We start from the raw sequence: 25746 nt of genomic DNA on the forward strand, positions 1-25746 counted from the left end.
AAGATATACAATGTTTGAAATAGAAGAGAAATGATCACAAGATCAATTACAATTCAAGCAGAAGATATTCAGACCTCAAGATCAGATAGATATCTATTACTCATTATTTCAGATACAAAACAGAATAACCACACGATTATAACGCTTCTACAACATTACCAAGTTAACAAGCGAAATAAAATAAAAGCATATAAATTTTCCCCTATTCCCTAAGCAATCAGTATTCAGAAAAAGTTTTTTCCCCCTTCAATAACCATAAGACCTCTGTCAAAAAGAACCCCCTATCAGTGAAAATATCTCTAATAAATAATCTTTTTGTATTTCGGTTAAAAGAATTAGCTTTCCCCTTTGCATATATGGACTCTTTCATCAACATAATTATCATTATGAGTGTCTAAACTGCAATTAGGCGGCTTTCAACATGGGGTGCAGTGTTCCACTTTTACTAATAGTTTTGTAACTATACTTGACATTTTGCGAAATGGGCCATGTACATCCTCCACTTGTTTCGCGCCTTTTCCCCTCTTCATATTATGAATTATAATGTTTAGTGTCAATTTGATGTTTTGTGCCACTTATAGATATTAATATGGAGACATGTTATTAAAACAACATCATGCACCATGAAATAAATTGTTCAGGATTATTGCCACTTTTGCCCACATGTGAAACTTGTATATCCTGCAATAAAGTGTATTCGGAAATCGAGCAGAGGTGATTATGATCCATTAATCAAGTTGGGTGGAACCTTTCTAGTATCAAGTCTTTGAATCTTATTAACTTTTACGGATCAAATAAAGCAATTAATGAGCATCTGACACCCCTAGCATTCATGCCATTTGAGTTGTTTTATGTCACCATGTCTGCTTCATTAATCAACAAATAGAATTATCTGTATCAGAGCTCTCAAGGTGTGAAGGCCTCTTCACAAGAAGTGTAATCTTGGCTTGACTCATTGTTGGTGCAGCATTTGGCAATTTGGACATCACATTTTGGAGGAGATTTCGGGAGTCGTATTTTGTGACCTATTGCAGGCAAAAATTGGAGTTTGTTGGTGCAAATCAAAGGTTGGCATCATATAGAGTAGGTCCAAAAACCCCTAAATCAAATTTTATATCATCCAAATCGAACATCCGAGGCCAAATCTATGGCCATTTGATTTTTGAAGGTGCGGCGGCGGCGATTCAAAAATAATAATTTCAGAGGCGATTTTCAAACAGCAATATCTCCCTCGTACAGACTCCTTTTTCTAAGCAATGTTTTTTGTTTTGGGGTAGAATATCACAATCTACACAGTGGTGCAAGCGATTTTGGATCTCTGTCTCTAAATTTTACTGAAAATCGCAAATCTCGTTTTTTGCAACTTTCAAGGCTTTGTGTGGGCACATCCAGTAACATTTTCGGGTGCAATTTTTTTTGAAAGTGCATGATTTTTCCTCTACTTTCCAAATCTGTAATCAGATTTCAGTGATTTGCAGTGGGCATATCACTTTCAGAAATAGGTCTTTTTTGGCTGTATTTGCACTCGATGAATACTTGGATTTCAATTTTCTTAATTGAATCAGTAATTTGAAGGAGTTATCGATTGATTTCGGTCATCATTTGATTTCATTATGGATTTTTCAAAAGTTCCATTGCTCACTCCATATAACTATCATTAACGGAAACAAGCAATTTCTAATCAGTTGATGAGTATTGGATTGCTTAGAATGATTCTTAGACAAGATCTAGAACCAGCTACAAGTGTTGCAGAAACAAGGAAATGGTTTGGTAGAAGGGATAAAACAATTGGCTCTCTTAGATCTACCATCTCCAATGATTTGCTATATCATATTGCATCCTGCACACATCCTCATGATGCCTGGACTACATTGGAAGGAATCTATGGTAAACCTGATAGAATAAGAAAATTTGAATTGGAGAATGAGCTTATAGGTCTCTGTGTGATTTTGACAATATTCAAGACTTTTTCTCTAAGTTCAATTCCATTAGATTCGAGCTTTCTAATAGTGGTATTACTAAAGATGATGAGCAATTGATATTATCTATTCTTTCCGAGCTAGGTCCAGAATATTCAATCTTTGTTTCCACATTCTATGCTACTATGGATGCTCTTGGTAGTGCATACAAAATGCCTTCTCTTGACGAATTTGCAGCTCAACTCACAAGGGAACAAGCAAAGTTAGCACACATGGGTCAATTGAAGCCTTCCAAGTATCAAGTGTTGGTTGCAAGTGTTGGTTGCAAATGACTCCTCTCCAAAGGCTCCCAAAGGAAAGGGAAACAAACAACACAAGGATCCTAAACAACATGACAAAGGTGATGACTCTCCTTCACAACATAATATTGAATCCAAGTCCTCTTCAAGAGAGGAAACATCTAGAAGAAAGAGAGATAAATGTGCTTATTGCAAAAAGTTAGGACATGATGAGCATAAATGTTTCCATAAGAAGATTGATAAGCTCACTCACATTCTTCGAAAGAACAATATCCAGTTGCCCTCATCAGTATCTTCTCCTTCTCAATATCAGCCAGTTGTTACATCTACATCATCATCCAGAGGCAAAGGACAAGCACTCGTTGCTTCCACACATCCCGAGCAAGGTAAATGGCTTCTTGATTTAGGTGCATCACATCATATGACATTTTCTATGGATATGTTTTCTTCTATTGAACCTTGTACTTCTCCACCTATATTGATGGGTAATAATACATACATGAAGGTTTGTGGAAAAGGTTTTATTCTTATGGGAGAGGGTGCATTTAATGATATTCTTTGTGTACCATCCTTGACCACTAATCTCCTTTCCATTTACCAAATTACTCATGGGGCACAGGGTAAAATTGGTGAGTTCACTCCGGATTATGTCTATATTAGGGACATGGAGACTAGAGATGTCATAGCTATGGGAGTTGTTGATCATACATCATGCTTGTGTTCTTTTGCACATTTTGTTGATACTGATGATGATATTCATGATGTACCTAACCCTTTATCAAGGGTGAATTATTCATGCAAGGAGAACATTGGACACTTGAATCATTTTGTTCTTGAGACAAGTGTTGAACTTCCTACTCCTCCACCTCCTACTTCTTTAGACATGAGCTCTACTATTCAGCAAGATGATCTTTATGCTTCATATCTTGTAGTGTGGGATGAATTCCTGGATGCTCTTTCAGACAAGTCCCATAATGAAGATTTGGTTAATACATCTGAGGAAGTTTCTCTTCGAGATACTTCTTCACCTTCTTTGGAGATTGGATTTCCCAACTCTTCATGTTCTCTTGTTTTTTCACATCTCATAGGCCAACTTGATGGTGTGACAGAATCTTTGAGCTTGGAGACACCTATTCAATCTTCAAAGATGCATATATGGAGACCTTCTTCCTCCTTTCTCACTTTTTACATGGAGTGGCTTCTTCATCTTTTGATGTATTTATCTCTTCCTAAGGAGAGACATGTTTCTTTCAAGCGTTGGATTATCTCTTGTTTGTAGGTACTCTTCATCTACATTGGAGCTTCTTCATTATGGGGGGGATATCATGTCCCCTTATTTCCTTCCTATGGGGGGATCATTCTTTGTATATACATGATGTATGCAATTTTTGGGAGGTCTTGAGTACTCCATCCATCCATGCATCTTGTTTTCATCTCTCTTTTTGGAGGAGGGTTTTTCCCATGAGGTTTTCTCTCTTTCTCCACTTTATGAGAGATTACATTTCATGTATTGCATTGCATATTGTACATGGGTACCTAAAATGGCCTAGTAGTCGGGACCTATCTTGCATTGTGAGTTTAAGTGCATTCCCCTAAGTTGCACTTGAGGGGGGGTGTTGGTGTAATTTAATATTCACTAATTACACTTACTTAAGCTTACTTAGGATAATGCATTGCATAGTAGTTTGTGATTGAGACACTTGGGAGTTTGCACCTCAATTAAACACATGGTGTAGGAGAATTCCACTCTAGGTGGTCATAGTTGTTATCTCATTCCACCTTTAGTGTACTTATCACATTATCATCCTCATCATCGCACATACTTCATTGCATAATGGAGGATGATCCACCTTTGGTGGACATGTGATTCCACCTTGTGTGGGTAATATCTTATCTTCTTATCATTGTCTCTTATCGCCTCTCCTATATAAGGAGACCTATTATGTACATTTTAAATCAATCCATTGGATGTCAATCAAGTCCATTATCAATAATAGCATTCTTGCATCTTCATGCAATTATCTTGCCATTCTCTTGTGGAAGTTATCTTAGTCTTTCATTTGATCCTGGGGGTGTTCTAGAGTCATCTAAAAATCTAACATAAACATTGCTCCCAAGCCAACATGAACTGGCCTCAGATCTTATTGCTGTCAACAACCATATAAATCAAACTTCTAGATGTCAATCCCTCAAACATTTTGCATGTATCGTAGTTCATACCCTATTTGAGCCAAGAAAAATTAACTTTGATATTCATTTGACTAATTCTTGCATCCAAGGAATAGAGTTAATAGACTCCATCTACATGGGGGAGGATCTCACTATATGTCCAAAAACTTGCACTGAGAAGTGTTGAGGACTATTGAATCAATGACATTACAAAAGTCAATATCAACTATTCGAGGGATTTCCTTCAATTTTGTGCTCCATTATATCGTGTAGATGAGTTTGGGGATTCCATCAAAAAATTCAAATGTCAAAATTTTTGAAATTCTCAACTATGATAACGCATTCAATGTATAATGAATGTGCACTGTCTAACTCAGTCTCATGTTACAAAGGCTATTAATACTGAATAAACACAATCTATTGCCTCGACACAAGGTCCTTCAAACCAGGGGCTAGAATATGCCATTTGAGGGCTCGAATATCTTCTAGTTTCACAGACGACGCCCTTCAATGGTAACCTATCGCTGTCACTGCGATGTTCTCCAAGGCTTTAATAAGAACACAATATTTTATGATGAACATGGTGAGGCTTATCTCATGGAGATTAACATTGACGAGATCAGTACCATTGAAAGTAGTCCCCAACTCTAAAATGTATCATCCTCCTTTATAATAACATTAGCCAAACATTAGACATATTGTTTGAGCTTGTGATTTTGACTTGTTTACACTGAGACTGATTTCTCAAATCTGAATATTCCAACTATGATTCCGAACCCATATCTTTGAAATGATGAAATGCGAACCATGGAACTGCATTGATAATCATGCATCATGCCTTTGAACTCTAAATCTTTGAGTTCCAAACCAATAATCTTAACCTTTCATTTGGGGGTGCTTGAACCTACCTGTCAAACTCTTGAACTTGACCCTTTTGAAATTGAATTTGAAAACGAATCCGTACTATGGAACTTGTGAATATTGAATCTGCGATCTTGAACCATGAAGTTGAACTCTTGAGCCAACGAATCTACATTTTGAGCTCTAAACTTTGAACTTTATGGTTCAAGGTTCCAGTTCAACACAACCTCAAGATCAGATAGATATCTATTACTCATTATTTCAGATATAAAACATAATAACCACACGATTATAATGCTTCTACAACATTAACAAGTTATGCAGAGAAATAAAATGAAAGCATATAAATTTCCCCCTACTCCTTAAGCAATCAGTATTCACAAAAAGTATCTTCCCTCTTCGGTAGCCATAAGACCTCTGCCAAAAAGAACCCCCTATACGTGAAAATATCTCTAATAAATAATCTTCTATATTTCGGTTTTTGGCATAACCAATTCCGGAAACCATTGAACTCTATAGTTTTATAAAATCTCTCCTAGAGCATGTTCAAACGTTGCTTTTATGGTGTATTATTAGATGTCACAAACTCACCCCCCACAGCATTGTCTTAGCCGAGTTTGGAGCTCATCCTTTCAAACTTGAGGCCATTTTTTACTTGATTTGGTTTCTTCATCGGCTTCAAGGCTTTACGGATTCAGATGTCAACCAAGATATACTCTCATCTAGCATATTGTTCTTCTATTGTGGTTATGAGATCTGACACTAGCACTAGATCTCGCTGTTGGTACGCCCAGGCCACCTTTCTGTTGGGTTCGATCAGGATTGATATTAATCCTCTGCCTCCTTATCAGTTCTCGCTAGATGCTCCTGCTCACCTCCTTCCCTCACATTAGGAGTTGAATGAGTATGTCAGACAGGATATCTATAGAGAGTACATTATCACTACCTGGAGTAATCCTCCTGGTGGATTACGTCCTAAGATGGCCTTTTATGCTGAGCATTTTCTTGAGATTCAGAATGGTATTATTGTTTGCCCTGCTTATCTTTATTGGCATTGGAGTCACGCTCTACGATTCTCTTTGGACTCGTTCAGAGTTGGCTCTCACCACCTTCAGGTCTGGACCGATCATCATATGATTAGAGAGGATCGGATTTGTTGACTATGTAATTTGGCGAAGGTTGAGACTAGGACCCACTTTATATTTCGCTGTCCTATCTACTATGAGATCAGAGGGAGATTTTACTACCTTTTCAGAGATTGTTTTTCTCTTTCAGTGTTCTTCAGCCATATTGACCAGAGGTGTCTTACAGTTTACCTATGAGAAGCCACCTAGCTTCGTGAGTATACCCTACAGTCACTCATACCTCAAGGCCATATCTCATACCAGCTCATCCATGCCTTTTTCTCCCCCTTGTCTCCTCCACGAGGCACGAAAAGGCCATCCAGTATCACTCAGACACTGCACCAGCCTTTCCAGGCAGCAAAACTCCTCCAGCGGTTCTCAACAATGATCTAAGACTCTAGATCGTCCACATTTATACCGTTTCGTAACCAATTTCTTTGTAACAAGTTAGGATCCTTAGTCCTTATCTTGGTTTTTTTGGCTTTGTGTCTTGTTTTGTTTCTTCTCTTCTTCTCAGACATCGTTTGGTGCTCCTGTCTTGGCCGGCTCTTTTGTTTGTATGCCCAGTCCCATAAACCCTTGTGGTTTTTTGTTGGACATTAATATTATTATCTTATCTTATCTTACCTAGATACCTTCATTGTTCCTTGGTTAAACGAATTAGCTTCCCCTTTGCATATATGGACTCTTTCATCAACATAATTATCATTATGATTGTCTAAACTGCAGTTAGGCAGCTTTCAACATGGAGTGTGCCGTCCCACTTTTACTAATATTATTTTAACTATACTTGGCATTTTGTGAAATGGGCCACGTACATCCTCCACCTGTTTAGCATCTTTTTCCTTCTCCATATTATAAATTATAATGCTTAGTGTCCATTCAATGTTTTGTGACACTTATAAATATCGATCTGGAGACAAATGTTAATGAAACAACATCATGCACCATGAAATAAACTCTTCTGGACTATTGCCACTTGTGCCCACATCTGAAACCTGTATATCCTGCCATAAAGTGTATATGGAAACCGAGTAGAGGTGATTATGATCCATTAATCAAGTTGGGTGGAACCTTTCTAGTATCGTGTCTTTGAATTTTATTAACTTTTACGGATCACACAAAGCAATTAATGAGCATCTAACACCCCATAGCATTTGTGCCATTTGAGTTGTTTTATGTCACCATGTCTACTTCATTAATCAAAAAGTAGAATTATTTGTAGAAACATTGTTCCCAAGCCCAAGCACTTCATGAACTGGCCTCAGATCTTATTGCTATTGTTATACTAATAGGTCATTCATCAATTATAATTGATAATCATAAAAGTCTTTGATATTGGGCCACATCCTTTTAATGCGTAGACCCAAATGTGATGATTTACTCACCTTTGTAACAATGTGGATCCTCTTCATTTGATGTTGGACTGTCGAAAAAGTTTGGAAATGACATGCCCCAAAAGCCCTTCCTTGTTTGGCTATTCTTGTAAGGAACATCTCTTCTTGTAGTCATCTTATCTGTTGCAACATTGAGGTGGGCTCTCCGTGCATTTGATCTTCCTTTCATATTTCTTCAAATGATTTGAGCGATTCCATCTGTACTCCCCATTCTATTTTTATGTCTATCCAATGACAGAGTTCATGCTTCTGTACTTCCCAATCATCGAATTGATTGGGAAACATTGTGTTTTAAGCTACTATCATTACGGGGTCTAATTCCCATTTGATGGCCAGGATCTTTTATCCTTGACTTCACAAGCTTCACTTCGAATGGAAAAAGGTCTGGAGGATCAACACTATTTTATATAATCCACCATTAAAATGCTTTGTATTTTCCAATTGTTGGGTTAATTTACTTGAAGCACAAAGAGCTTTATACATGATAATGGGATCAATTTGCATTTTTTCGAGCACCGATACACCTGAGAAACCTTTGACTTATTTGTTTAAAGATTTTTTGTTGGGATATGCCGAGCAACCCCCTTTATCAAAGTCGCATGGTGTACTTGATGTTTAAAATCCTTTTCCCAAGCTCAAACATATCGGGCAACATCAGAGAGTACCAATTTAAAGAATCTTGGATCATTACCTTAGATGTCGTCATGACTTATTTGAATCACATTGATATCATGAGTCACCATGATTAATGAGATTAGAAAACTTGTCTCTTCACACACTAACATTATGTCAAATAGATGGCATATTCCCTTTACATAACCAATTTGTATGTAACTATGAAACTATGGCTTTGTTCTGTGAGTTTCCTAAAGCATGTGCTTTGTCGGACGGCATTATTAATGTTTTGGTCTGTCAGTGTTCTCTCTTTCTATAAAAGGAATGATTGCTCAAGGTTACAGTACTAAATCATAAGGAACATGTCAGTCTTCGAAGCAACTTCAAGCATCCTTTGATAATATATATTAGTTTAGGTGAATTGATCCAACACCAATTGATCGGTGGACTCATCTTGTCGATTCCTTACGCCTAAGATGAACCCTTGTTAGATCACAAGGTTCACAGGCATCCAAAGTTTCTCATTGCAATGGCATATGTGTGTTGATAGATAGTAACAATTTCGAAATTGCCACCAACAACCATATATATATATATATATATATATATATATATATATATATCAAACTTGCAAATGTTATTCCATCAAATGTTTTGCATGTAACATAGTTCATACCTATTGGAGCTAAGAAAAACTGATTTTGATATTCATTTGACCAAGTCTTGCATCCAAGGAACAGAGTCAATAGACTCCATCTACATGGCAGAGGATCTCACTGTATGTCCAATCATTTGAGCCGAGAAATGTCAAGGACTATCAAATTGATGAGATTACAAAACTCAAAATCAAATAATCAGGTGATTTCCTTCAATTTTGTGCTCCACTGTATCCAGTAGATGAATTTGGGGATTCCACAAGAAATTTCAAATGTGCAAATCTTTGAAATTATCAACTATGATAATGCACTCATTTTATAATGAATGTGGGGGGTCTAACTTGGTCTCATGTTACAGAGGCTATGAATACCGAATACCCATAGTCTATTGGCTCAACACAGGGTCTTTCAAACCACAAGGGCAAGAATATGCCATTTGAGGGCTTGATTATCTTCTAGTTTCACAGATGAAGCCCTTCAATGGTAACCTAACACTATTACTGCAATGTTCTTGGGCTTTAATAAGAACACACATGTTTTATGATAAATATGTTCCATTTCTCAAACTTCCAACAAACAATGTTAAACATAATTTAAGCTTTGTCTTATAAGGAGTTTGGGGGATGGGGATAATAGGACAGGTTCCCATTACCAATAACAAGTTTCCGATTAGAGCAAAACTTTAAATGTTCATTACTTGTGAGCTCTTAATACAATAGAATATAACTGTTTTTATTATAAGATTACTATAGTAGATGTTTCAAGCATTCCACATATTTACTTGTATGCTCATACTTCAATAGAATAAAATTTTGTTATAAAATAGCTATAGAAGTTTTAATCTTTCCTCGCATAGATGAACAAAATAAATATAATCCATTTAGTTAAGACTGAAGTCTACAAGCATGTGCATTCAGTATCAAAACAATTATAGAACAGAACTTATGAAGTGAGGATGGTTCCTATCTTTCACATATATCCAAGAAGGGGAAATAGGAGATGGGAGTGCTTTTGAGAGAGGGAACACTTTTTTGTGCAACATAGCTTTTCATAGTACTAGAAATAATGTGACAAGTTCAGTCATCGAGAAACATAAAATATTTGTGGAAAGCCTTCCCTACAACATTTTAGAAATTGTAATACACCTTTTGGGAATTTTGGAAAATATTAACTATAAACCAAAAGATCTTCTAATGGCTATTGGTATAATGATTTACCAAATCACCACGAGTTAAAAAGCATGCAACTGCATGGCGAGCAAGATGATGCATCCATCCCCATTTCTGAAGCTGTAGAAAACATAAAACTGCACCTCTTAAATAAAAAACTTAACAAAATAGATGGCATGAAGAACTAAAAGTTTAGATTTTTCCTTAGCCTCAATTCATTAAATTACTTTTATGGTTTCTTCTCCAACCAATTCGTACTAAAAACAGCCTTGATTCAATTTAATGTATAATAGAATTCCCAGCTTGGTTTACCTGAACCATGACAGCATCAATCCAAGGATATCCAGTTTTAGCATTTCTCCAAGCAGCAAGAAGGTGATCATCATCATTCCAGGGAATCTAGACAAATCATTATAAGTATACAGTTGTTTGTTAATGCTATAAGAATATGAAACAAGAATCTACGAAGAATACCAAGAAGCACCAGTAAACTCACCTGTTTGCAAATTGGATTTCCTTTCATATGCTCGAAGTTGGGTGTACCATATGCCACAATGTAAAAGAACTCTCTCCATAACAACTACAAGAATGATTCTCTTTTATTGCAAAGTTAAATCAGAGAATATATTGAAGAATGTACTCAAAGGAGAAAAACTGACCTGTCCTTCCAGGGACACTGGAGGTCTTGTATGGTTCTTCACTTTTCCATACACTTCTTGTAGGCGTTTATAAAATAGCCTTGAAGAAAGACAACCAAACTGCAAAATATTCCATTTTTATTATAATTATAAACATTCTGTAGCATATTCATATGCAAGACAACCAAACAGGAAAATATGCAATTTTTTATACTAATTATAAACATCCTCTAGTGTATTCATATGGTGATCCAATAGCAATTACTGATCACTCTATATAAGTATAGTCAACCATGTATCTTGTTGTTATCGAGTCAAAATTTCAAAGAACTTTAAATTAAAATAATATTGACCTTTTTTCCAGTTTGTTTGAAAGGAACATGTTTGTAGAAACTTGTAATTGGAACTCACTTTCAAGTATGGTGACAAAACAGTCGTTGCTGGCTTCAAGAAGGCAGTTGGATCTCCTTTAGGTTTTTCAAACTCTGCTACCCATTTCTTCACAACATTGGAACAAAAAGAACATGAGATAACTATTTCATTTACAATTTACCACAAGGATATCTAATAAGTGGACCTTAATTTTTTTATAATTTTATTCTAGGAAAATATAAAATGAATATATCTTCCATTTATAACAGAAAAATTTTAGACATAATGTTATTTGCTAGAAATGAAGAGAAAAGAAAATTTTTGTTGTAATGCCAATGGGGTGGGGAGGCTTATATGGTGTATCATCTGGATAAACTTTTATTTCTGTAATGTCCCCATTTTAGCAATTGACCAAGTGTGTGTACGTTAGCCTTGTTCTACATGGTCCCGAGGGCTAACGAAGGGTTTAATGGGATCCTGGAGTGTTTTGGCCATGTCATGTCCAGTTTGGGCCAAAACGAAGTTGATTTACTCAGTTTCAGGCATACTTACTATTTTTAGTAAGTCGGCAAGACACAGTGCAGGTTAATTTTGGTGATTGGATTTGATACTCCTCGGTGAGAGCTTTCCGATGAGCTATCACTCGCATTATTCGGACTCCAATTGCTAATACATTTTAATGCCTGAAGTTTTATTAAAGTAACGTCTAATTTAATTGTAAAATATTAAAGTGTTACTTTAATATTTATTTTATGGGGATGTGTACCCAAAGGAGACATAAGGGGTATTTTAATATATGTTTTATATATTACACATCTTTTATCCACATTGCCCATATGAGTTGAGCGGACCCTTGAAAATAGAATAAAAGGAAGCATTTGTGGCTTTATTAGACAGGTTGAATATGAGAAGAAATTGGTGTGTGAGTTGCAGCTCCTTTCTTGGCATTTGAGGACATTTATCCTCTCTTGTAACATTCTAGACGTCATTCCCTTGGGGTTTGGCCTTTGGAATTCTTTGTTATCGGCTTCATTATCAGGCAGTTTAGTTGCATTTCCGGCTACAAACAGATTTGGTATTTTGCTCATATCTTCTTCACTACTTGTCCGACGCTTATGCCGCTTTGAGGGAATGATATTACCAAGGTAGTGGACTGATTGAAGGACAAAGTACTATAGCAGCAAGTTCGAAAGCATGGGCTGGAGTATTATGTCAATAATGCTGAAGTAAGTAGTGAGTTGATAAATCTGCCATGTATTTGGTTTTATGAATTCTGAAAATAACATTTTATTGGCAGCAGTTCATTTCCACTTTGCATATTATAGTAGTTTCTTTCTTGTTTACGTTGTATGATACCAATTCCATGCACAAAACACAACAAACAAATAAACATTTGATTTCTGGAGTTATAAGGGGTTTAAAACATTAAACAGAGAAATAAGAGGTTGAATGCAAACTGTTTGACATAATTCCTTTCAGCAATTTGGTTTAGTTTTTGGAACATTCAGGGGTGTCCATTACAGTGGTATCAGAGCTATAAGTCCTGCCATCCTGTGGAGGTCTTATAGGGAATTTGGAACAGCCGGATAGAGGGAAAAGTGTTTGACGAAATGTCAAAACACTAAAATCAGAAATAAATAAATAAAAACACAGGCTAAGCATTTATGTTTGAGCATGCGACAGGGGCCTTATAATTTCCATGATACCAGAGCAAGACAAAATAGGATTGCAGACTTGCAAAGCAAACAGTCTAGTACATCCGTGCAGGTGGACATTGAATCCAGCCATACAGACACAGAGGAAATATTCTTTGATCAGAACAACAATATGGGTGATCGAGATGACAGGAATACAGGATTAGGCGGAGGCAGGAATGCCGGTCCAGATCAGGGGGAGGTAATGCTCAGACAGTTACTAGATACATTAGAGCAGGGGCAGCGTATGCAACAGGAGCAGAATAGACGAATGGACATGATGTTGCAGCTCATGGCTAGATAGATGGGTGTCAATATTAATCCAGGTGATGCCAACAACAGAAACAATAACAATGAGGGAAACAATAACAATGGGGGAAACAATAACCATGGAGGCCAAGGCAACAACAATGGTCCTGAGAATAACATTAATGGTAATAATGGCCACGGCAACAATGGGAATGAGGCTGATAACTTTAGACATGTTGCACGCCCAACGCGGACTGCGAGCTCGAGACCTCTTCTACCCACTTTCCCACCTAGAGATCCGATTCAACCAGTAAACGAACCGCAGATTACCAAGTTACAAGATCAGTTCAGGAGGGACTGGGAGGCTAGTGGACCGGAGTTTCAGGCGGATATTTCCCTCAGAGATTATATGGACTTGAGGATGAGACACATGCCTAGAGCAGGAGGGAGGAATCAAAACTTTGAGCTAAGAAAGAAAGTTGGAAAACTTTCTTTACCTTATTATGATGCTTCAGGGAAGATGACTGCACAAGCTTGGGTGCAGAAGGTAGATACATACTTGCAGCTAAATCCTATGCCTGAGGAGGAGGCTATCAAGTATGCAGCTATGCACTTGGATGGCGTTGCACATGAATGGTGGCATCATGGCATGGTGACTTTGGGGCATAATCAGATTACATCCTATGAGGAATTCACCGAAACATTGATTGAGAGATTTGACACTAGGGATCCTGAGTTACATTTCAAGGAGCTAGCACAGTTAAAACAGTCAAGTTCTATGGATGCTTACATTGCCGAGTTTCAGCGCTTGTCTGTACTTGTTACCGATATCTCTCCTAGGAGATTGGTGGTGTTATTTTGTGATGGTCTTGCTGATCCATTACGAGGTTGGGTGAAGGGACATGATCCACTCACCTTAGCTAAAGCAACTAAAAAGGCACGAGATTTAGCCCCTTCGGTATACAAAGGAAAAAACAATTCAACAGATTCTTCCTACCGCAAGGACAAAGAAAAAAAAACCATTTCAGAAAGAGTATAGCAAACCTAAAGAAGGATCAAAAGGACTAGACAATGAAACCTTGAATGAACTTCGAAAGAAAAAGCTGTGCTTCCATTGTAGAGAGCCTTGGGACTTATCTCATAAATGTTCTCTCAAGGCTAAGGCAAATCAAATGGAGTATTTTTCAGCAGAAGAGTCAGAGTCAGAGGGGGAGGATCAGCACTCCGATTCAAATGAGGGTAACACTATAGAGGAAAGTAGCATTCCTAAAGATGATAGATCGTTGGCACGCTTGACAAGGGCCCAAAAGGCAATCACATTTAAGGTCAGGGGTACTATCCAGGGGTAGAAAGTGATATCTCTTATTGACACTGGGGCTACACATAACTTCATAGATGCACAGTTGGTAGCCAAGAGAGGGTTACAGACAGAGGAGCATGATGGGTTTAGAGTCATGGTGGCTAACAGTGATAAATTATTATGCACTCGGAAGATATCTAATCTTCGCATCAAGTTTGGAGATGGCTACGAGTTGGAGGATGAGTTTTATGTTGTGGACATGGGAGATTATGATGTCATCCTCGGCATGACATGGATGGCTTCACTAGTTGAGTTCACACTCGACCTAGCGAAATTGGAGATAAGATTCCAGCATGAGGGCAGAACTGTGGTACTTAGAGGACTTTCAAATGGAGGTTGCAGAGTAGTGTCCTTGAGGAGAATGCAGAGACTTTTTCGTCATGATGACATAGAGTGGGCGGCAGAGTGCTACATTATGCCAACTTCACCAGAGCCACAAGAAAAGAGTCATCCACCAGATATCTAGAAGATACTTGATAGACACGCTAAAGTATTTAGCGATATTCCTCATGGGGTTCCTCCTGACAAAGGGATGGAACATGTTATTGAGCTCGAGGAGGGAGCCAAACCAGTTATGATTACTCCCTATCGTCATCCTAAGAAACACAAAGATGAGATAGAGAAGGCAATTAAGGATTTGTTGGAGATGGGGCATATCAGGCCCAGTAAGAGCCCTTTTGCTTCAGCAGTAGTATTGGTAAAGAAGAAGGATGGGACGATGCGCATGTGCATTGATTACAGGGCACTGAATAAAAAAACAATTAAAAACAGGTATCCCATTCCTAGGATTTATGAGTTGCATGGGGCATGCTTCTTCACAAAAATTGATTTGCGATCCGGATACCATCAGATCAGGATGAGAGCAAAGGACATTGAGAAAACAGCCTTTCGATGTCACTATGGCCACTTTGAGTTCATGGTTATGCCATTTGGTCTAACCAATGCACCCGCTACATTTCAAAGTTGTATGAACCAGGTATTCAGGAAGCAGCTGAGGAGATTTGTCTTGATCTTCTTTGATGACATCTTGGTCTTTAGTAAGACCTGGGAGGAGCACTTACATCATCTGGAGGAGGTGTTATCTATTCTGGAGAGAGAGTCATTGTATGCCAAGGAATCTAAATGTGAGTTTGGCAGGACTGAGCTCCTTTACCTTGGGCATATCATTAGTGCAGATGGCGTTCGGGTTGATCCCGAAAAGATTAGAGCTATTGTAGAGTGGCCTACTCCCACAAACCTTACACAGCTTAAGGGATTCTTTGGTTTATGTGGTTTTTATAGGAGGTTTGTTAAGGGATTCTCACAGATTGCTACACCCTTGACAGATCTTACCAGGAAAGGAGCCTTCATGTGGACTGGGGCAGCGCAAAGGTGTTTTGAGCATTTCAAGCAGGTAATGTCTTCATGTCCAGTTCTAGCTCTACCGGATTTCACGAAGCCTTTTGAGCTTCATTGTGATGCATCAGGTGATGGGATTGGAGCAGTATTGATGCAGGAGAAGCATCCCATTGCATTTGAGAGTAGGAAGCTCCGGGGAGTTGAGAAGAGTTATTCTGTCTATGACTGGGAGATGTTGGCCATAATGCATGCATTGGCCAAATTTCGATCATATTTGGTAGGTGGACATTTTGTGATCAAGACTGATCACAACAGTATTAAATACTTCATGAGCCAGCGTGATCTTAATGACCGGCAACAAAAATGGGTGACTAAATTGTAGGCTTATGACTTTGACATAGAGTTTGTCAAAGGTAAGAAAAATATGGTGGCTGATGCCTTATCTCGGAGACCTCACTTATGTGCTCTGGCAGAGATTTCAGGAGATTGGAGAGATCGGATTATAGCAGAGTATGTCGAAGATGCTTGGGCTTTTGGATTGATTTCAGGTACCATACAGGATGATCGCTATGAGGTGATAGATGGATTGATCAGAGTTCAGGACAGGGTTTATTTGATTCCGTCATCACACTTGAGAGAGGCGATACTGAAAGTATTTCATGATGCACCCACAGCTGGACATCCAGGGGTCTTCAAGACCTACAGGCAGATCCGAGAGCGGTTTTCATGGAAAGGGCTCAAGGATGATGTTCAGAGGTATGTCAGGGAGTGTGTGGTTTGTCAACAGAATAAGGGTGAGCACACATTTCCTGCAGGTTTATTACAGCCCTTGCCCATTCCTGATAGGAAATGGGAAAGTATGTCAATGGACTTCATCACTGGTTTACCATGAGTGCAGGGAAGGGATTGGGTCTATGTGGTGGTGGACCGCTTGACGAAGTTTGCTCACTTCTTTGCTATTCCGTCCACTTACACAGCAGCACAAGTGGCAAATCTTTTCTTTAGAGAGATATTCAAGTTACATGGGCTGCCCAGATTCATTGTCAGCGACCGGGATAGTAAGTTTATGAGTGTTTTTTGGCAAGAGTTGTTTAGGTTGTGTGGTACAGATCTTACACCTAGCACTAGTTATCATCTGCAAACAGATGGGCAAACAGAGATTGTGAATAAATGGGTGGAAGGATATTTGAGGAACTATGTAACTGCACAACAAAAGGCTTGGATCAGATGGTTGCATATGGGAGAGTATTGTTATAACACCACTTATCATATGTCCATCAAGATGACTCCTTTCATGGCACTCTATGGTTATGAAGCACCTAGCTTCATGGATTTAGTTTTGGGCGACAGTAGAGTGCCCAAAGCCAAAAATTTATTGCAGGATTGTCAGGACATCTTGAAAGTGCTCAAAGAGAATATACAACAGGCCCAGAATCAACAGAAATTGTATGTTGATCAGCACCGAATAGAGCGTAGCTTCGAGGTAGGGGATATGGTTTACTTGAGGCTACAACCACATAGACAGTCATCACTCAAGAAGAGCGGAGCTGAAAAGTTGAAACCTAGATTTTATGATCCCTACAGGGTGATTCGCAAAGTGGGCAAAGTTGCCTATGAGCTTGAGCTTCCAGAGGGCAATCGAGTGCACAATGTGTTTCATGTGTCTAGGCTTAAGAAAGCCATTGGTCAGAGTGTAGTGCCTTCTGCAGATTTACCCCCTTTGGATGAGGAGGGGAAGCTTGTGTTAGTACCCGAGACTATTCAGGACACCAGAGAGAGGAAGCTTAGAAACAGGATAGTGAAGGAGTATTTGGTCAGATGGAAAGACCTGTCGGACGAAGATTCTACATGGGAGAGTGAGCAGGTTATTCAGCAAGCTGGATTGAGATTGCTTGAGGACAAGCAATTTCAAAGGGGGCGGACTGTAATGTCCCCATTTTAGTAGTTGACCAAGTGTGTGTGCGTTAGCCTTGTTCTACATGGTCCCGAGGGCTAACGAAGGGTTTAATGGGATCTTGGAGTGTTTTGGCCTAGTCGTTTCCAGTTTGGGCCAAAACGAAGTTGATTTACTCAGTTTCAGGCATACTTACTATTTTTAGTAAGTCGACAGGACACAGTGCAGGTCAATTTTGGTGATTGAATTTGATACTCTTTGGTGAGAGCTTTTCAATGAGCTATCACACACATTATTCGGAGTCCGATTGCTAATACATTTTAATGCCTGAAATTTTATTAAAGTAACGTCTAATTTAATTGTAAAATATTAAAGTGTTTTTTTAATATTTATTTTATGGGGATGTGTACCCAAAGGAGACATAAGGGGTATTTTAATATATGTTTTATATATTACACATCTATTATCCCACATTGCCCATATGAGTTGAGCGGACCCTTGGAAATAGAATAAAAGGAAGCATTTGTGGCTTCATTAGACAAGTTGAATATGAGAAGAAATTGGTGTGTGAGTTGCAGCTTCGTTCTTGGCATTTGAGGACGTTTATCCTCTCTTGTAACATTCTAAACGTCATTCCCTTGGGGTTTGGCCTTTGGAATTCTTTGTTATCGGCTTCATTATCAGGCAGTTTAGTTGCATTTCCAGCTACAGGCAGATTTGGTATTTTGCTCATATCTTCTTCACTACCTGTCCGACACTTATGCCGCTTTGAGGGAATGATATTACCAAGGTAGTGGACTGATTGAAGGACAAAGTACTGTGGCAGCAAGTTCGAAAGCATGGGCTGGAGTATTATGTCAATAATGCTGAAGTAATTAGTGAGTTGATAAATCTACCATGTATTTGGTTTTATGAATTCTGAAAATAACCTTTTATTGGCAGAAGTTCATTTCCACTTTGCATATTATAGTAGTTTCTTTCTTGTTTATGTTGTATGATACCAATTTCATGCAGAAAACACAACAAACAAATAAACATTTGATTTCTAGAGTTATAAGGGGTTTAAAACATTAAACGGAGAAATAAGAGGTTGAATGCAAACTATTTGACATAATTCCTTTCAGCAATTTGGTTTAGTTTTTGGGACATTCAGGGGTGTCCATTACAATTTCTGTAAGACTTTTCAATGTCTTGGATTAATAATTGTGCACCAAAAAACATCCTAAGCAACTACTTAACATCAATGTTAATATTTTAACTTGTCTATGAATGAAAAGATGTATATTTGTCTGTAAGTGATTTAAAACTGAAAAAATGACTTCATATGCCCTATGAAAAGCATGTGATATAAGTTAGAGCATTATCATCATCAAATGGCATGGCCTGCAAAATTATAAGCAAGGACAAACTGAATCACGCCTTCAAACAAATTAAACAAATGGTATATTTGACAACTTGACATCATAAAAATTAATCTGCCTGATTATTTTGAGCCAAGGAATCAACCCCCCAATCTAGTGTCATTTTGTTATTTTGGAAGATTTCCTCTAGTATTCAAAGTGAAGGGTAATAGATCTTTTAAAGTTTGGCATTAACAAAGAAAAGCAACAAAATCGCATTTTTGTGGAGATGACTTCAAATGAATGAAGTCATCTTCAAAATTGGTTTGTTTAGATACCAACTTCACCTAAAGGATGTTACAAGTTGCCTTCATCATAGTGATCATTTCTGTCATCATCAATACAAACCTATGTACTCTATGATGGATGTATATTTGCAAGAATCAATACTTAGACATTTTCCAGCGGATTTCGAGTTTCCGTGAAGTTTTGTCACAATACTTGTATAGAACTTTTTGCAAATGTGTTGTAACATTTTCTATATTTTTTCAATTTGTGGCATTTTCATTTCATTAACAATTCTGATAATCATTGCTGAATGTCAAGTAAACAATAGTGTCAATTCTATATCTATGTGACGAAATGATTGAACTCAAAATCAAGTTGGTGATTATACAACAAAGAATTTTTAAGTAATCTCGACAAGAAATATCTACAACTTTTTTATTCCAATAGCTAAATACTCAGATGAAATGAAAGAGAGACAGAATTCATTAGAGGTTTTTTTTTCAACGAATTCTTATTCAAAACCAAACTTTACGTTATTGATCTACTTAACAATTGCATGCAGTCTTGAAAGTGTATAAACGTTTGACTCTAACATCTATACTTGAATCTAGTCATCACAATGCCTCATAAAGCCTAAATGTTATATAAAACAAAATTGAACACGGCCTATCAAAATAAATGGTCATTACCTTATCATGTAGGGATTCATTCAACCTCCTTAATGCCTCTGTTTCACCACCATGAAAAGGACTAGAATCTTCCTATTACCTCAACAAAAAGAAACATTCAAGGTTAATTTAAATTCTATGATTTCAGGATACATAATTTGAAATTGTCTTACAACTGAATACTACTTAATGAAAAGATGTGTCCTCAAATTGAAACATGATTTTACACTTAAGGGAAAAACAAAAAAACCTGAGAAATGTCTTTGAAACCAAGGGTCGTGAGTGTCGGTAGAGTCAGTGCTTCTGAATCATCAATATCAATAGGAGGAAGTGATGATGGCCCATCACCAAGAGGATGTGGTGCCCCACCAATCAGCTTAATAAATGACTGGTATGTCAATGGTGGTTTCCCACCATTCTTTAATGAAATAAATGGTTATTACGAAGAAAAAAAAAGTGGTCAAACATTCAAGATAAAATGCACTAGTTGAGAGAATTTAGCAATCTAATAAGAGGAATACAGAAATAATTGATACAATTGAACCCTTTACGAGTCGAAAAAAAATAAGCCTTGAATCAAGTAAGCATAGTCAACGTATATAAACTACTACTACCTTATCCCTGCACGCTTTGAGTCCATAAAGAACAATAAATGTTTGAAATGAAAAATAAAGGAACTAAAGCACAATTTTCTAATAAGAAGTCAAATAGTTCTATCCCAGTTTATTCAACCATCGAGTATTATATAGCTCTACAAATTTGGGTGGCAAAGGACCTACGTTCCATAATAAGATTAGAATACTTATAAAATTCAGAATTAAAAAATAAATTGCTTTTTGTTCTCCCGATAGGCCTAACCACATGGAATCAGTTCTCAACCATAGAACACATTGAACAATTGTATCCTATTCTTAAATTCAGAAACTGTCTATAAATACCTATTTTTCAGTCCTTCCAAATGTTTCTGTTGTTTTTGAGAAAAACTAGTTCATTTACTTCCTAACATTGAGAATTTAACCTTTTTCACTCCCAGCATGATCAACTGCACAGAAGCAACAATCAACATCGAACACTTTTTCAATTGCTATCTACTACATCTTTCAAATCAGGTTGTTATAAACACCTATTTTTCAACAGTCTAAACATTTGTCTCATTTTCCAAGGGATGATTCAACTGATATTTCTAAACTCATTGGAAAAAAAATGGTTTTCAAGACTGCTAATCACTTCTCTTTCTAATGGCCTTAAAGTTGAACCCCGCATATTCTTAATGTCCCTGTCAAATTATATTTGACATTATGCACTTTTGCAACCTACAGATGTAAATACTTGGGTATTAAGTAAAACTCTACCTCTCAAGATGACAAATGACAGATACTTGCAATGAATTTTCCTTTCTTATTGAGATGCCATTTTTGTCCTCAGTTGATAGTTTGTTTGTGTTTCTCATTTCTTCAAGCTTGAACAATTTTTTTTTGTCTTTCTAAGTCTGCTTTAATATTTGAAAAGGAAACAATTCACTAATTATCATAATTTGGCCATGCATCCTTGAAAGATCTACTGTGCCACATTCTTTCATTTCAAATTGAAATAGCCCCTCTAAAATAGAAAACAAATAAATGAGAAAACAATTATTAATTAAAATTTTATAGGGTAATATAATAATAATACAATTTATTATTAATATTAATATAATAATACATTACAGGCACAAGGTTACAACACAGTGGTAAGTTGTGAGCCTCTCATCTGGGAGGTCTTGGGTTCGAGTCTGCTCGAGCATAACACAATAAAAATTTATCTCAAGAAATAATAATAAATCAATAATAAATAATCTCGGCTTTGGCAAAAAACAATTAAAATAATACATTATATTATTATTGATAGACAAATGTTAATTAGAATTCGATGTGGAGATATTAAGAAATATCAAATAAACAATATTGCAAACTAATAATTGAGACAAAACCAAACTCATTTAGTAAAGGCAATCAGCTTATCAACTGCAGGAGTCTATTAATCGTGTCACTCGAGACTAGTTAATATCAAAGCAATGAGAACTGGAATCGGATCGGAATCAGCAAGGCCGAATCAAATTGCTAATCGGCCATGAATCGGAATCGAATCAGCCACGAATAGGCAAATTTTAAAAACCCTTGAAATATAGTAACTTATTTCATAAACCCCTTATCGCTGATTCAATTCACCAATTCACAAAAAGTTGTTTGGCTTGAATCGAATCACCGAATCACATGAATTGCCGCGATTCTCGTTACTATGGTTAATATGGATAACATAAATGTTTATTGCTAGTGTTATGGATTAGAAGGATGAATGAAATTATCAGCAGGCATGCATAAGCATCATTCCTCAATGATCTGTACAAAGTAAAAGCTGACATGATGACAACAAAATAAACCCACTCATTGGCAGCGATAACAATATAGAATATGTTAAACAAATTCTACAGCAAGTTGCCTTGATCAAATAAGGCAACAAAATTAGCGATTAATATCATGACCAATATAGAAAAGGGAATTGTCCAAAAGCAAAGCAAATGGAGCGTGAAAGGGTTGAGTCCAAAATTTACAATGGTTATTAGGAGCGATTAAGAAATAAAATAGCCAACAATACGTGCCACTCCTTGCCACAATAGACAAACAAGACACACAAAAACCATGCTCTGGAGAATAAAGAAGCAATGGGTATTCCTTGTCACATGGCTTGCAATTATACTTACCAGCCAAAGAATTGCACACGGCTTCATTAAGAATAAGAAACAATGTTTAAGTGTAAAACAACAGCATTTATCATGAGAAGAACACATTAGGTCAATAAAAAAACAAATGTTTAATAAAAAGGTGCTATGTGGGTAACAAACAAATTTGTATAAGGAAGATACAATTGAGAAGTGGTATGTCTCTTAACATCTAGAAGACAACCATCTTGTTTGCAAGACATAAATGAAGAATAGAGCACACTCCATTCACCAACTAATAATAGATTATAAAAGATAAGAGAATATAAAAATATTTGATACTTCATTGAAGAACACACTCTATTATTTCATTGATAAGGATGATAAGAAGTTATGTGAGTCAGCATATGAAGCATCTATTCAGCACTGGAAACAGTACAGTGGTAGCGAACAGATCACCATGTCTGAAGTAAGATATTTACTTCCATTTTACTTAAGGAAGTCATCAATTAGTATGCAGTGTCGTTATATTACCTTGACAATATAATACACTTGGAAATGAATAAAGGTATCAGAAAGAATTATAATAAATATATTTATGGTAAATTGGAAGTTATATATATATATTCAGGGGTTTATACAGTAAGATGCATAAATATATGTATATATACAAACCAATTGGAATCCTATACACCCTTAGTCAGGTCCTACTACTATTTTTAATCTAAGAAAGAAGGACATAGATGTGCCCAAGGTGGGGCTTCAATAAATCCAAGCAATGGCTATCTGTCCCAAGATAGGGTAGGAATCAGCAACCCTGAGCACCTTGTGGGCATAGTCTCAAGATAGGCTAAGGGGCTTGGATCTATAAAAATTGAGGGATCCCATTGAAGTTGGTACTAGGCACCTTGCTTGCATGCTTAATCCATCCTTCAATGAGTTGAGGTAGTAATAAAGTAGGCATCAACAATAATAGTTTGAACAAATAACTTAAATCGAATAAGATGAATGACTAATCCTATCAGGGAACATAAAAATTCAAACCCCAATTGAGAAATTTAAGATAAATTAAGGTCACAATAGGGGACATTACACAAATATGGATTTACATTGTACTTAGTCCAGACTCCATAGAGTCCTAAGATAACAATGCCTAGGCAAGTCCCAAAGACCCAGAATAAAGCTTAATGGGTTGACTATTGGATGGTATACTTTTTTTAGAAGTTCGATAATATGGTATACACTGACTTGTATACATTTGTTTAAACTCAATTATGACAAGCATTTCAATAGTATCCTCGGCCACATCAATATGACTGCATTGTTATTGTGTTTTCTGATATTGCTTATGTTGAGATTAATAAAGGCTTCAAATAGAAGCTAAAGACTATAATAAGAAAAGCTCTATACTCGATCCATTTGCTCCTCAATGAACCAAACATAGTAACATGACTCATGCAGAACTTGAAAAGCTCAATGTCTCAAGGCAATTTGGCTTAGCCAAGTCTCAAAGACTCACACTCAACAAAGACTCGACCTTCTATAACTCGATGACTGATTATCAACAATTATGAAAACCTTACAAACTTGACTACTAACTATCGTTCCTTTTCCATGTGACTAGAAAAGACGCCCTTCACAGGGAAAAGTAACAAATGCAGGCATATGACAAAAATACTAAATAAGAGCAAAAAGCACAAGTGGAAAAAATGAGTTCACATCTTGAATGCCTTTGTTTATGTTTCTTTCAACCACAGTGCCTATTCATATTTCTTGCATAGTTCAAGTCTCAGAAATGGTGGAGATATATATGGAGCAAATTAAAGCTTTAAATCCTTTAAGAAAAATCCTTCTACTTAATAGATTTTTTTATATTTTTTCTTATATCAAGTCTTTGCCAAGTCTTGATGTCAAGTCATAGTCCAAGTCACAATCAACCAAATGAATCTCAGTCAAGCCACCAAGTCCTGTAGCTATAATCCAAAGAGATACTTTAGATAGTGATGCAGAAGTATCCTTGAATTATGGAAATCTTGCATCAACCAAAAATATTTACTTTCTATTCTGTTTGTATTTAGTTCAGTTTGTATTTCTTTTGGCATCATTCTCTTTTGGTTCATTTTCTCATGTGGTCTTATTTGGCACATTCCTAGCATCGTGTTCAATCTTCCTTTGGATTCCCATCTCAATCTGATTCATCTCAGTGGAGTCCTCTTGGATTCTTGTCTCAACCTATATTTTTATCACGTTTCACGACTAGTTGGTATTTCCCAATCTTGTGGATCATTTCCTTGGTTTGTGAATCTTATTGGCTCATCTCATGATGTTCGTATACTCTTGGCCAACGTCCCTACGGATTCACACTTAATTTAGATCTTGCTGGAGTTCTTCATGATTTAGGTCCTAAACTATTTTTGGTATCATGTTTTCTCACCTTGGAGATTGTGATCTTTCTTGGAAAACTTGATGCCTTGGAGACATCTTACATATTGATGTAATTGATCTTTAGTAAGGTATCTTGATAGTAGAATAAGCATGAATGTATCCTTGTGATTAAGCATTAATGCGTGTGGTATTGAAGCAAATTGTAAGTGTGAGCTACATGCGAGTAAGCAATCTAAGGGATTTGTGTGATGTGAGTTTGTGGATCTGGTATTGAGATCTAAGAAGTATTTGGTGCAGCAGGGGCACAGTGAATGAGAGAAATAATTATATTTGGCAGAGAGTGCTGGTGGACAATTGATCATTTGGTATTGTTCTGGAAGGAATAATACTAAGGCCACTTGGACAGTGAGTTCGGTGGTCTTGCCCCTGAAGTTGTTTTGACAATGGGTCCTTTTGCCTTCCACAACTCCTAACAAGGTTGGAATCTCCTCACAGGGAATCAAAGTCTCCTAAAAGGGACTGATTTGTACTGAATGTATTTCACTGACTCCTAATAAAGTCCATCCTCTTGTTGGCAGAACTCCTAACAGGGTTGGAATCTCCTCACAGGAAT

The 25746-nt window shown here is 36.9% G+C and overlaps 1 protein-coding gene across 3 annotated transcripts in view; it reads right to left on the reverse strand.

The window, feature by feature from the left end:
• Positions 1-25746, reverse strand: part of UVR3 (DNA photolyase family protein) — a 172112-nt gene that overhangs the window by 77335 nt on the left and 69031 nt on the right. For 2 of the 3 annotated variants that reach the window (XR_016353728.1, XM_089791215.1), the window contains exons 4-10: positions 20301-20468; positions 20072-20143; positions 11259-11345; positions 10869-10967; positions 10706-10789; positions 10522-10608; positions 10258-10329 (exon numbers count right to left, since the gene is read on the reverse strand). Coding sequence is in view for 2 of the 3 variants with exons in the window: in XM_089791215.1 (XP_089647341.1) it covers positions 10258-10329; positions 10522-10608; positions 10706-10789; positions 10869-10967; positions 11259-11345; positions 20072-20143; positions 20301-20468 (669 nt within the window). In the remaining variant the exon portion in view is untranslated. The remainder of the gene's footprint in view (positions 1-10257; positions 10330-10521; positions 10609-10705; positions 10790-10868; positions 10968-11258; positions 11346-20071; positions 20144-20300; positions 20469-25746) is intronic. The other variant, XM_089791216.1, reaches the window with a different exon arrangement.

This window comes from Cupressus sempervirens, chromosome 7 (assembly GCF_028749045.1).
Source record: "Cupressus sempervirens isolate cs-2001-9-10 chromosome 7, ASM2874904v1, whole genome shotgun sequence".
NCBI classification, from domain to species: Eukaryota; Viridiplantae; Streptophyta; class Pinopsida; order Cupressales; family Cupressaceae; genus Cupressus; species Cupressus sempervirens.